The sequence below is a fragment of the Micropterus dolomieu genome, linkage group LG01, assembly GCF_021292245.1.
Source record: "Micropterus dolomieu isolate WLL.071019.BEF.003 ecotype Adirondacks linkage group LG01, ASM2129224v1, whole genome shotgun sequence".
Taxonomy (NCBI): Eukaryota; Metazoa; Chordata; class Actinopteri; order Centrarchiformes; family Centrarchidae; genus Micropterus; species Micropterus dolomieu.
Window position 1 is genome coordinate 15822400 of NC_060150.1, and position 13890 is coordinate 15836289.

At 44.4% G+C, this 13890-nt stretch overlaps 1 protein-coding gene across 7 annotated transcripts in view; it reads left to right on the forward strand.

The window, feature by feature from the left end:
- Positions 1-13890, forward strand: part of LOC123977211 (nck-associated protein 5-like) — a 167797-nt gene that overhangs the window by 83166 nt on the left and 70741 nt on the right. Inside the window, exon 1 of one of the 7 annotated variants that reach the window (XM_046059820.1) lies at positions 2684-2969. The exons of the other annotated variants lie outside the window; for them this stretch is intronic. Within the exon in view, the coding sequence (XP_045915776.1) occupies positions 2941-2969 (29 nt within the window). The 5' untranslated portion in view covers positions 2684-2940. Of the gene's footprint in view, positions 1-2683; positions 2970-13890 lie in introns of those variants that run through there. 7 annotated transcript variants of the gene reach the window in all.

Sequence of the window (13890 nt, forward strand, 5' to 3'; positions counted from 1 at the left end):
CCCCCCCCCCCCCTGTGGAATGCTAACCTGAGTTTGTGTGTGTGTGTGTGACAGTGGTGGAGCCGGGCTGGCTGTGTGGGCGGCCGAGTGTTTCCAAACAGTGGAATCTGTCACTGACACCCCTGGCAGAGCAATAAGCAGCGCCTTAATGAGCTCAGCAGATCACTCAGCACACACACACACACACACACACACACACGCATTCATGCACACGCTTACAGGCACATGAATATTACAAATACAGACACAGCAACACATCTACATAATTATGGTTGTGAGAACCTACATGCACCCCTACATGTATGGGCAGTAATGTGTGTACATACTGTATGAACACACACACACACACACACTCACTAGATTCTCATTGAGTAGTAAAAATGGACAAAAATGAAGCTACAAACAAAACAAGGTTTGTTTCCTGATTAGAGGAAAGAGATGGGTCCTTTCCAAACGCCACCGCTGCCGAGCTCCGCCTGTCTATTTGTTGCCCCTCACACAGTTCCCTGCTCTTGATGAAATTAGAATGGAACACTGCCTTCAATATTTCTTGATTACACCGCATATGTATGTGTTAGTGCTGACTCAGCAATCCATTTGTCTTTTTTACCCAAATGGGACAATGGTGTCTAATTGGCGACCACCTGCTCGTAGAATCAAATCACACTCGCTCTATATTCAGATTTCCCTACGAGACAGCTGCACTTATGACAAACACAATTACCCCTCTGCGTGACATTACGGTCATATACTCAATAATCAGGCTTCATGAATCTTCCTGAGTTTTATGATGACAAATGAGAATGTGGCAGCCAGCTTTGCGAGACAACTGACAACGAGAACCTGACAGGATGTGTCAATTTTTTATGATCGCTGTTGGGTGATGCCAGATTTCCCAGCACAAAATAATCTACCTCCATGTGAGTGACAACTCATCCCTGCATTTTTATCTCCAGTCTTGCTCCACCTTCCCTCAACATGACCCCCCCACCACACTCTCCACAAACTAATTTTCTGACATGGTTATTGTCATTATTCATTTAGGACATTAGTGACAGTGAATGTGGGACAAAGTGGCAGCGATGGCCCCAGCTCTAAGTCAGCCCCGTCCTTTCTTTCCCCTCTTTAACTGAGTTCCTGTCACTACGACCCTTTTAATTCCCCCTTTCACCCCTCCTGTGCCCGCCCCCTCTCGCACTGGTCCTATTGGGGAGCAGACAATAGAGGGTTCCCCCCCACCACCTCCACTGCCTCTTCATCCCCCGCTTCTCATCTCCCTCACCCTTGCAAGCGTCCTGACTGGTTGTGGTTGCGGGCTCCAGGCTGCAGTTTGTCACAGCCATTCAGCTGAGACTGATTGTGATTGCGGCAGATGGGCTGGAGCCTGGTCCGTCACTCGGCCCAGGCAGACCCAAGCACTTCTCTCTCTTTCTCTCTTTTTTTTCTTCCTCTGGCTTTCAGATTTCATCCTTTTCTCTCTCTTGATCTTGATTTCTTCCTCGGTTGTCCCTATCTGTCTTTTGTCAGTGCCTTCTCTTTCTTTCTCTGCATTCTTTTCCAAAAATTCTGTTTCCCTTGTCCAGATTAAAATATGCAGCCAGTGCTTTCAGAATTATACTGATTATGTTGGCTTAGTGTGGATGGAGGGCCAAAACCGAGTGACAAAGATCCATTTTTATATTACGGCCTTAGTATTCTTCAATGTCCTCGTCATATTGTCTAACAGCGTGTAAAAATCCCCTAACACCACAACTTTCTGACATCGGAATTGAGGGGAGCTGTGTATGACTATTTTTATTACCTTTCCAAAATGGACAAACCAACAAGCATAGCCACGTTCCACAGTGATTGATCAGGTGGTGAAAGATCTGAACTTTTCTTCAAATAATAACAGAAGAGTGCAACACTTTGAATGCTTTTGCGTTTTGCCCCTCTCTATGACTTCAGGCTTTTTGCATCGCCTTCGAGGGTAGTCCTTTGAAACAGGTATTCACTTCTGCCTTTAAGCGTGGCTGGATGACACATCATATCTTGTTCATGTTAAGCTTACTGAGAACTTTAGTGTGGAAGTACTTGCAGTCTTTTGTTCTTTGTTTTTGCTCATTTGAGCTCTTCCTCTTATCTCTAGCTGTCCTTTTTGTCACCTTTTCTGCCTCAGTCTCCAACTAAAAGACCCAGTTAGTGGAATATCACAAGCCGGCTGCCTCTTGCCTGTTCACGTTTCCTTGTTGGGAGTGAAACCCCCCTCGACACTGTTGTCCCCCCCAAAAAAACTCCTCCTCCTCTGCACAAACCCCAACCTCGCTTCTCCTCCCCTGAGGAAAGAGCCACCTTCAGAGAGGCGGCAGAGCGTCCGTCTCCCTGAACACATGTTAAACGTCCTGCAAGCCCGAGGAGGAGGGACGCAGTCAGAGAGCCAGAGACACAGTGACAGACGGAATGAGAGAGAAACAGATAGAGGCAGAGACAGACTGAGAAGAGAAATATTTTGAGGAAAGATAAAGCCTGGAGGCGGGGTGGGCGGGAGGGAGGCACACAGCGCTGTGTGTGAAGAGGAGTCTCCAAGCGTGTGTGTTAGTGAGAGAAAGCATAGCGCAGAGGCAGAGTGTATGTAGCGTGAAGGAAGAGGAGAGGGGAAGCAGCATCGGGAGAGCCAACGCATGTTGCCAGATTGAGAGAGACAGAGAGTGTAGAGGACAGAAGCTACAAAGAGTAAGAGAAGGGTTTTGAGTGCTTGGGGGGACATAGACAAGAGGAGTGAGGAGAGTGGAGGGGAGGAGTGGCAGTTTGGTCTCAGTCAAGTAGAGCGGCAGGCAGGCAGCAGTGTAGAGCCGGCAGTGCTGCATTGTGGATGTAAACTTTATCGTCTACGGTATCAGCGGGTCGCAGCTGCAGAGCAGGAGGAGAGCGTGCTGGTGGATTACCATGTGTGTCCTCTGAATGCACCAGGATGCTGCATCTCCACCCGGGTAAGAAGCGGACAGTCATCAGCATACATGACATAGCAAAACTGCGTTATTTCTTTTGCAACTGCAAGGTTTTAATGTCTTGTCGATTGATGTGCGGTATCTATTCATATGTGCCATACTTCTCTGTCGTCAGAAGAGTACATGCACACTCAGCTTTTGCTAGCCCCTAATTCAAGAAGGTTTAATGATTTTATCCCTTCCTCCCCAGCTGGGTTCAGCCATCTTTACTTGAGCTGCAATTTTCCTAATAATCCCCAGAGGAGGGAACATATTTCATATAGCAGCACTGTATACATGTGCAGGGGATGATGTCTGATTTGCACGGAGCCCGATTAGCCAGTAGAAGGGGGAATCGCGTGTCCTGTTGCTAGTGGCAACAGTATGGGGCTGGGGCGCTGCGTAAACCACTTTGATTCTGATTGATAACAGAAAGAAAAGGATACCCGTTGTTTAAGCAGTGGTAAAACAATCGAGCATTGCAGGGGATTTGTATGTGCAGGAATGCACGTTTTTCTCTCCACTGCTCCTTTTCTTTCTTTATACTCTCTCTCTCTCAGACAGATTAAGATTTTCTACTGTGCCCACTAATCCCACACTAAAATGACTGGTTTTGAACTGGGTGTGGAAACAGCTAAGCGGTGGAAAATATGGATTATGGAGATATAGGCTCTCTGTTATGATCAGCTTCTCTGCTGGTCCTTATTAATGTGGCAAGAATGTCAAAGTCAGAGCAGGTCGGGTGTCCCATAGTCAGCCATGTTTACAGTACACAAAAATAGGATAGGATGCTTGCAACCAAGACACCAAGGATGCCGAATGGAGGATTCTGGACACTATATTTTTAGTTGGGTTTGTTATCTCTAAAAACAGAACAGCAAGGGAACATGAAAATGAGTGCATGGGAGAGTATGGGAGGTATCATCACTCTCTTGCTGGTGTTCCAGAGAGAAATGCCATTCTGTATCTTTTTGTTTGTTTGTTCAGAGTTGAGTTTTTTTGGTGCTTCCCAACATGGGAGCAAAAAATAGCATCTGCTGTGTAGTGGATGCTTTATAACTGGAAACACCAGTGGATGGAGCAAGAAGCGACAATAGGCAATAAAGAGAGTAAGCAGCTACAGCTTTTTAGTAGTCACACTCTCACAAGATGGCCTGGCCTAACACACCAAGTGTCATCAATAAGCATGTGACATGTCATCTCTTAAGAACTAGTGTTTTGGTCAGTGAGGGGAATTCCTCCATCCCATGAATGCACTACATGCATCACATCATGCACTGTTTTCATGCAAGAAGTTTGAATCTGTAATCTACTTTATAGTTTTCTGACTTCAGACTCAAACCAGTGAACCCAACCGGACCATACATCTATAAAATATGTATTTTAATGTTCATGTTTTTGGATTGCATGTACAATAGCAATTGCCAAAGGCTTGCCATTTGGTCCAGTGTCCATTTAAGCCTTTATTGGGAGCAGAGCAGCAGCCAGTGATATCAGCCCACCACCAGGGCAGATGTGTTGCTGCACTGGGCAGTTTGGGCCTGCTGCACTCTGAAACCTACCTGGGGATTACTGCGTAAGAGGATTGCCAAGTGGAGGGATTTGATTTTATAGAATTAAAACTGTAATTCTCTCCATCCCAACCATGCTGCAGTGCAACCATTTCTCCACGTTATTATTTTCCCCCTGCTGCTGTGTTCTTGTTTGACCAACACGTTCCATGACTACATCATGTGTCCTACATTTAAGCTGTTTTGATTTAAAAGTCACAAGACATACACGTCCGCTGTTTGTTTGAGCGGAATGGCAGAAGTTGGCTGAAGTCTCTGAAGACTATAGCAAATTCTCTCTAAAGAGGTGGGTGTGAAAAGTTCATCACTTTTAACAAAAAGTGTGTTTCTACTGGGACATTTTTGGATGCCAGTTGATGTTCCAGTTACTAGAGTGATAATTAACAAAAACAACCCTAAATACTAGCCTAGTCAACAAAAATTAAGACCACTCCAGCAGATCGTACTGACTTGTGTGCTTTTGTATTTCCTTTCACTTCTCCAACTCTTGTCCGTCACTTTGCCTCTCACTCCTCTACATCCGATTTTCCCAACTTTTCCTCCACCCCTTTCATCTCTTCCCTGTATGTGGTGCTCTGTATTCAGTGACCCTCAGCTAGAATATTGGGTTCAGGTCAAACTGAATTACTGAGGAATGTTCCCCTGTTCAATGGCCAGCCCAGTGGGCCTCAGCATGGGACCACTTCCCCTTCATTGACAGCCAGGGGACTTTCATTTTGAAGGAGGGGGGGAGCTCCCTTCCAGACAACTTTCCCATATAATTCCCACTGTCTCTGCAGTGTTCATTGGTACCGGTGAGCTGCGAGCCAAAGCAGGCAGTTTAATGATGTATACGTGTGAGACACATCTCAGGATCTCACCAGCCCGAGCCTTGTTGAGACGCTCTGCTTCTGTGACTGCAGGCTATCCAGCTCAATTAAGGGTGCTTTGAATGCATTCCTCCCCTTAGCCTGCTCTACGTTTATCTTCCCGCACGAACAGCACGTGGGAACTTTAAAAACAGTCAGCCTCCTGCAGAGCTCTCTTGGTATGAACCTGGTTTTGTAAATACAGCATGTGAAGAAAACAAAATTGCTTAATAGAGGATTTTGACATTTTGCCAGGCTGCACATTTTTGATTCAAATAGCCAGAACGCATTGCTAGCTGAAGTTTCATGCTTTGTGTTTCACTGAATGTTAACAAGTTGGAAATCCAGAAAAGTTGGACTATCAGATGTCTTTTCTCTATGTCTCCTGTTGGCTCGAGTTAGAGTAATGTCACTCAGGATAAACATAAAGTTTAATGGTCCGACAGAATTTATAACCAATAAAAGGCTTTTATTTGCTAACTATCAATGGCTTATTGCATTCACTGACTGTTTTGCCTGGAGACAAAGCTTTGCCCAGACACCCTCACTGACTGTTAAGTGATGTCATTAGAGCCGGGGCATTTTTGTGGTTTCTAAATGGATGAAATCGCCCCATGTGAGTTCACAAAGGTGAGAAGACTCGTGGGCTGTTTTTCGCATTTAGTGCTTTTGAACTGCCTGTTTTCCAGTCAGAATTAGCTAAAATAATATGATTTCTTTTTGTATGATGGCAGTTTGAATGTCTTGGTTTGCAAATATAAATGCTCGTTTTCCCTTTATAAAAGTGTTTCAGTTCTAGAAAAAATAAACCCCCAAATTGGATTTGCTTTTTAGGTCATAGTCCTGCATGCCAACAGTTTATAAGATAATATGGTGTTGTCCTTGTTTACTAGACATGGCCTTCCTGCTGACACACTTTCACAGTCGCATGCCTCTCACATGTTTCCACATCAAAGCAGTCATACCCCACTTTTTGAGCATTCCCCCTTGTTTCATATTTCTTTCCTTGTCAGGGTGATTCTTTCAACAGAGCAAGCCGTTTATGAGGTTAGAAAGGGGGGTCAGTGTCGTATTTGAGGTTGTGTGGGGCGGGGGATGTCAACAAAATTCAGCTCCCCCTATCTTGGCTGTAAATCATTGGATAATAGTGGGAGAAACATGCAGGACCTCGTCCAGTCGCTGGAGGTGTTGGCACAGCTGGAAAGGAAGTGGATAGAGGCTGCTGGAGAAGCTCACCTTCATGCAGTAAAACTCTTTTCCAAACACCTCTCTTGTTGTGTTTAAGTTCTTTTAGCCATTTGGTGAAACTCTTTACAATGAGTGCAGTAACTTTTATTTACTTTAGTACCAACATGCCAGAGTGCCAGAGCCAGGATGCTACGGCAATATTCCTGTGACAACAAAAAGAATATTTAGGAATATTCAGTTTGCTCCTATCAGACAGTAGAATTATTTGGGCAACTTTCAGGGACTGGAAGTTATAAGTCGAATTGAAATCTAGTGATGCAACAAAATGAATAGATAACATAAATGAGAGGACTTCTGCAACAGCTGCCCAGCAACCTATGCTGACAAAGACACATGCACCCTGGGGTGGGTAGCAGGAGAGATGGCGGACCCGTGGTTTGAGTGCTCCTATTTACTGTACCTTTGTTTCTATTGTATGTGATCCAGCCATTTGTCTGCCTCTGTAAAGGGCTACTGTTTGCTCTCCTCTCTGAAAACGATGTGTTGACAGCCGGTGTAAAACACCCTATAGCCTTTGCACAGTCTCCATGAGTCAGCAGAACCTTCTAGTATTACAGTACAGAAGTAAATGTGAGTCCCTGTTCCCCAATTGCTTTGACCCAGGCCAGCCACGGTGTGAAATGCAGAACAATGGGTGAAACGTGTGACTTACCTAAAGCATGTGTCTGCAGGATTAGCATTGGGTTTTATTAAATACATACATACAACAAAACTTCAAGTATTGACTTTCTCCCTGAGTCTTGGCAGGGTGGAGAAGGCTAAACTAAAACGTCGATTTGGGGTGTGATGTTAACATGTTCCATCCAGTTCCAGTCTTCTGTTTCCAACCCACCTTCTTACAGGAAACTGCATCGACCAATGTTAATGCTCAGGTCAGCACTACATATTGTTAAGATTTGAGAGGTGTGTGCATCAGATGCCCATTAAAGGCATCAATATGGTTCTTATGAAGTGCTTGTCAGGTTGTACAACAGTGTCAAAAAAAACCCTCCCCCCACAACTTTCTGAATTCTTAATGGGGAAGGCTGTGTCTGACAATTTTTTTCACTTTCTGTAACGGGGAATACGACAGTCTTTCGCAGCAGGTGGCTAGGTCTGCAGAGATGAAAATGAATGCAGCTTTCTCAAGCTCTTCCCTTCCATTCTTTGACACGTAGTTGAAATTTGTTCATTTCAAGCATACGCAGGTTTTAGCATCCATCCGCACTTAAATCTGCTGAGATGTTTACACGTATCTTGGCAGAAGTATGACACTCATATCAGAACAACAAGCTTTGTTTGTCCTGTCTGCAGGCACACAGGTAAACTCATAAATCATGAGGTAATTATAGTGTAGTGTGAAGGGCGCTTTACTTAGACTCTATTATGTCTCAGAGTGTGTGACTCAAGCAAGACAACCTGGAAAAACGTCAACACACACGTGGGGGCTGGGGGGTGAAGCTTGCTCTATATCAACACATCCTTCTCCATCATATCTGTGGACGTTCAGGTCCAGCAACAGTCCATCTCTTCAGTTTGAAGTCATCTCTCTTTTATGATTTGGACATAAAAGATTCAAAATTGTGTGCGAGTGTGTATGCATGTCTCTGCACTTCCTTGCCGGTGTGTTTGTACATGTGTGTTCATGCATGTGTTTATGAGTGCCTTGAGACTTGTGTGTTGGCGTCTAGCTCCAACCTCATTCTTCACGAGCCTTTGCTGGTGAGCAAAACCCTTCCTGCAGACGGGGCAGGCGGGTGCCGCTGCGGCCATTTTTAAAGCACATCTGCTCGTCCGCAGTGTTTTGTTTCGTCTGGGCAGGAATGCGTCTGTGGCTTGGAAACAATTGAGGTCAGACCGTGCACGCAGAATAAGAAAACATTTAGGGAGACAGACAGTCAGGCAGGGGTAATCCACGCTTGGCGAGTGCATTCCTCAGAGCTCAGGAGGAGTCTCGGAGGATTCCTCATCTGATTTTTGCTCCTTCAGAAGTCTGAAGATGCATTTTGAAGTTGTGCAATTTCACAATTATGCCCTCTGAAATAATGCCAGTCCCTCCTGTCAAGAAAAAAGTGGCACCAGTTTTAATTAAGATATCTAGAGCTGAGACGCGCTGAGAAGCACTGAGGGCTAGATGTTATCACAGAGAGAGAGCATAAACAACTTGGAGCATTCAACTTGTTGTTGACTTTGGCTAAATCTTGCTTATCATGATCATCTCAGCTTGTTTGACTGCATTATTCAGTGTGGTGCACACTTGTCCAAACAAAGCCCAATACACATACATTAAAAGTTAGTATGAGTAAGGTTGAAGTTACAATAGAGTGTTTAAAAGACCCACGTTGTTGGTGTGTTTACATCTTTGGTTTCAAACTGTACTGTCAAAGAAACATCATGGTCATAAATATCCTGATTTTGTCAGTTTCATAGTAATGACGTGCAAGTAAATGACATGACATGACATACATTTTGTGTCCCCATAAAAAAAAATACATTTCTGAGAACAGAGTGTGGGGATTTCGCTTCACGAAAGCACGAAGAACCGAACATGTTGTTTAGAAGTTCCCCTTTTTCATAAGGTGAAGACATTTCAAGGCCACATGGCGGCATGAAAAGGCGTGTGTTCTTTGTGTGCTCACAGTAGATCCTCATCATATTTCACCTCGTCAATAATTGATGGTCTGCCATGGTGAGGTAAGGTTCATTGTGCAAGGCTGGCTGGGCGGTTGGGTGTGTGTTAATGTGCTGACATGTGGCTTCTGTTTTTTCCGCTGCCCTCCTGTGCAGACAGGGTCCGTGGCGGGAGACAGGAGGTCAGGAACCAGCTGTGGGTGAGGCAGTGGGAACAGGCGCTGGTCAGGCTGCCGTTCGGCATCCGTGATGCTGCTTCTCTGTGATTGATTGGACTGGCCTAATGCATTGGGACCGATTGAGCGGTCACAGATGTGCGAACCCCACCCCTTAGACGCTTGAAACAGATGAAAGAGTTTACACTGGGAGCTGAAGCTGATTTTGATGCCATCTCCGTATTTGGTGTTCAACTGCAGAAAGGCCCATTGAAGTCTTAAGGAAACACCACTTTGATGATGTTGCATGTGTTATTAATACAGGGATTATTACAGGATGAGGAGGAGGGACACAAACTTCCAGGTTCTTACAAAATAATAAAAATGAATTATGAAAATTTTGAGAATTTAGTGTTGTGCAAGGTGTAAAAATGCTCACTTGTTTAAATCTAAAAATATATACATGGACATTTTTACAGCCTTAAAGTTGACAAAACCATTTTTCATCCCATCTCTCCTGCCAGTATCTCTGTTTTCCTGTCAGGCTGGGTTGGATGTTATAACTTATCAAACGCCTCGGTAAGCTCATTGTCCCGCATCAGGGGCTGGGGTGAGATTTTGGATCGGTGCAGAAGGTTACATAACACAGCCATAGGAGGATTAAGGGATGGGAATGACCGGTCCGGAGTCGGAGCCAACATGTAGCCAGAGTCTCTCTGAACGGGGCGCCCTATTTGTGCCACGGGGATTGCGTGCGTGTCAGGGCTCTTAACCCAGCAGGAGTGCAGACACTAATACATAAATGCATGGCAGCCCTGCTCTCATCCAAACATTCATGCATCCCGGCTGGCCACTCTGTGTACATTTGTGGTCCAGAACGACTGAAATGTGTTTTTTATACATCCTGATGCGTGCATTTATGTCAGTATGAGCAACTGCTGCAGGGAAAAAAGCTAACGCATTATGTGGTGTTTAATCTGTTAACATCTTTCTATAGAGAGGAGAGATTAACCGCACTTGATATTACGATGGTTTTCAGTACTGCAAGGGAAGTAGGAAACCAAAACGCAACACACAGCACTTTTTTTCTCTTTCATTATGTGCTTAACAGCAAACAATGTACAATGGATTACACCACCTGTATGGAGGAGCCGTGATAACAGTGATGAAAACATAGCTAAACGTCTGCCTCCCACAATACAGTTCAAAGCGCATGGATCCAACGTGTCAGGTCAGGTTGGCAAATGCTCTCGCTGTGATTGATCCTCCCTCAGCCCTGACAGATCGTGTCTTTGCATGCCGCCGACGCTGTGGCGGCGCTGTGAAGCAAACAGTCGGTGCGTTGTCTCAACGTGAGCTTTTGGGGGGGGGGGCTGAGTTTGCACAGTGTCTGAGTTGGGAGAATGTGCGGAGGAAACAGAGTGGACCTGCTGTGAATGTAACAACGCTCTGTGCTGTGCTGTCTGTCTTATCTCGGAGGAGGGGATGCAGAGCTTTTGATGCTGCTGGAATTGCGTGTGAAAAGAAGGGAAATGGTCTTTGAGGTCTGCAAAGTGTGTGTGGGTGGACAGCAGATTGTGTTAACTGAGAATACAAGAAGGAAACTTGTATGCGTAGGGGAACAAACATGGGGTAACCATGTTCACTTTTAACATTGCTGAACATATGCTAAACCTTTCCTTGTATCTCTGACGTGTAAATCTTTAAGGATCTAAGGAAATCTGCCTTCTTTTAAAGTTTTTACCTTAAATTTCAATAGAAATCCTTATAACCAAGGTCTTCGGACATCTGCCTCTTGCCACGTTAACCTTTGATACACAGAAACCGTATCACTACAACGAACTTGAAAATGTGCGTGTGGAAGATTTTGAGATTGGGGGCTGTCAGCTGGTTTGGCCTGCTCCACTGAAGCTCGGCGGGAGTCCACCCGCCGGTAAGGCCTCCAGTGCTGTCAGGTGATTCCAGGTCACTGGGAACTGCTGGAGGTCCACGTTGACACTACTCATGACTGGCTGCTGGGATTTACTCGGCCAAGCTTTATATTGGGGCTCAAAGAGTAAGAACAGCAGCAGACGAGGAATATATATACAGGGGCAACTGTCAGCTTGTGCTTTCATCACATGCTTGGATGTACTGGATGAAGGCGTGGACTGTGGCCTGGAATACTTTCCATTTAGTCACAGTGTGAGATATATACAGTGTGCACAGTGTATAGAGCAAGTAGAGCTCTGTTTTCCAGAACTTCCTGCCACTGTGGAAACATCTCTTCCTCTTTGGCCTGTACATCAGCAGCATCCCTTTAAAGTACAAGTCTGGTTTATTACAACGTGGGTTTTAATTTTCTAGTTCTGGCCAAGACTTCTGTTGGTCGTAATAACATTCTACTTAACAAGCTAATTGCTGAGATCTAAATAATGTGGCATTATTGCAAAAATAGTAGTCCAACATGGCATGAAATGCAGTCAGATGATCAGACAGGTTGTAAACAAACCCCAGGTTAGCCAAACTTATTTGGAAGAGAGAATGGTGACAGTGTTGCCCAAACTGTCTGCTGAAAAGATCCATTACAGACAACTTTCTAGATTAATTTACCATACATGCTATAGTTGTGTGCAGGGTTGGGGAGTAACGGATTTCATGTAACAGCGTTACGTAATCAGGATACAACAAAAATTAACTGTATTCCGTTACAGTACAAAAAAATAGACATAATTAGATTACAGGTACATTTGGAAAAATCAGGGATTACTTTAAGCAGAAAGTTTCCATGAAACAGAAAACAGAGTGCCTCTGTAACTTATACGTGTTTCTGTAAAAACACAAAGCTAGGTAGGGACGTGTCGCAGACCTTGGCGTTTACAGCCGCCAGTAGCGCTGAGTGTGTGTTAACGCCCCACCCCGTGGAGCAGACTCTGTGCGGACTGTTTCCAGCCTCAGTGAGTGAAAACGGCAGCCGGACCAGCTCCAAACACAGCCTCCGAGACCGAGAGAGGCCAGTATGACCGCTGGAAATAACTTACAGTCCCCGGGGCTGAGTAAGCCAATAGAACCGCTAACAGCACAGCTAATTGACCAAGCTAACTAGCCACAAATACAGGCAGATAGGCTACAGTTAGCGGCTTAGCAAAAAGTAATGCTATCCATGAAGAAGCTCTGTGTAAATCATCTCAGTACTGGATTCCCTGTTCCCTCTGAGGCTGTGTTCTGTCCTGTTCATGCCGTGTTCACTGTGAGGCTGCTGAGGACGGTTTTGTTGCCCGCTCGCCTGGCTACGGTTCCCATTCAGGCACTGTTCCCCTCCATCATTCCCTGCTGGGCCCCCCACCCCTGGCCTGAAAACCTCCAGTGCTTGGGTGAAGGTATAAACACCTTCATACAGTCTATGGTAAACAATAACACTCCCCTGGTGCTCTGAGCTCCCAGTACGGGCAGAGAGAGCTAATTTGACCAGTGATTGCACAACTAACTGAGCTAATAACTGCAGCTAGTTAAGTTAGCTGTTAACTAACTTCAGCAACACATAAAGCTAACTGTCCATCAGGAAACTGTGAATCACAGAGTGATTCACGCGGACATCAGAGAGTAAACTAGAATATATTTTCTCCATATTTCTAATATTTCTCCATCAAGTATGATCCTGTGAAAAAGATCAGTGAAAAAAGTTGTGTTTTTGTACAGTAATCAGTGGGCCCAGTTCCAGAAACATGCTTCATTTTTTGTGCAATACAAGTGAGTCATTTTAAAATGGTTTTCCAAATGACAAACTTTTAAATATATTAAAGAATACCTACAAAACAACGTTTTTCGTCATTAATGGGCCAGATACTGCCATAGTGGTGACATAGTGCAAAGCATCTCATAAAAATATTTAAACATGGATTTTGTGAACGGGAGATTTTGTTATTCTATGTTTATGTAAAAATTGCAGAAAAGGCATCTTTGATACACTCTTGTCTTCGTTTGCCTATTTGAAGTAATCCAAAAGTAACTAAAAGTAATCAGATTACAATACTTTTATTTTGTGTTACTTGGATTACATTTTTAAACAAGTAATTAGTAATTGTACCGGATTACATTTTGAAAGTAACCCTCCCAACCCTGGTTGTGTGCACATAGTCTTCCTTTGCAGTGGGGATTATTACAGACATTACGGGTGTGCTTTCTGATTTAGCCTCCGAATAAAGTTTATGTAATGTGGAAAAACCTGTTGACTGATATTCTGACCGCTCATGCTTCTCGCCCAGCAAGACGTTTTACAGTGATGTCGTGTTCCCTGCTTTCACTAATTACTTTGGTGAGTGCAGTGTTTTTATAACCCTTAGAAACAATTGCCTGCAAAAATAACACCAGAATCGTAATAAACTGGAATTATCCTTTAATTTGAGGCATTCAACAACAGGAAACTGTGTCCCAGTGCACATGTGAACATGTATGTTTTAGCAGGAAAATAAAAACATCTAGACACCTTAATTATGATGTGTTCAAACCCCCC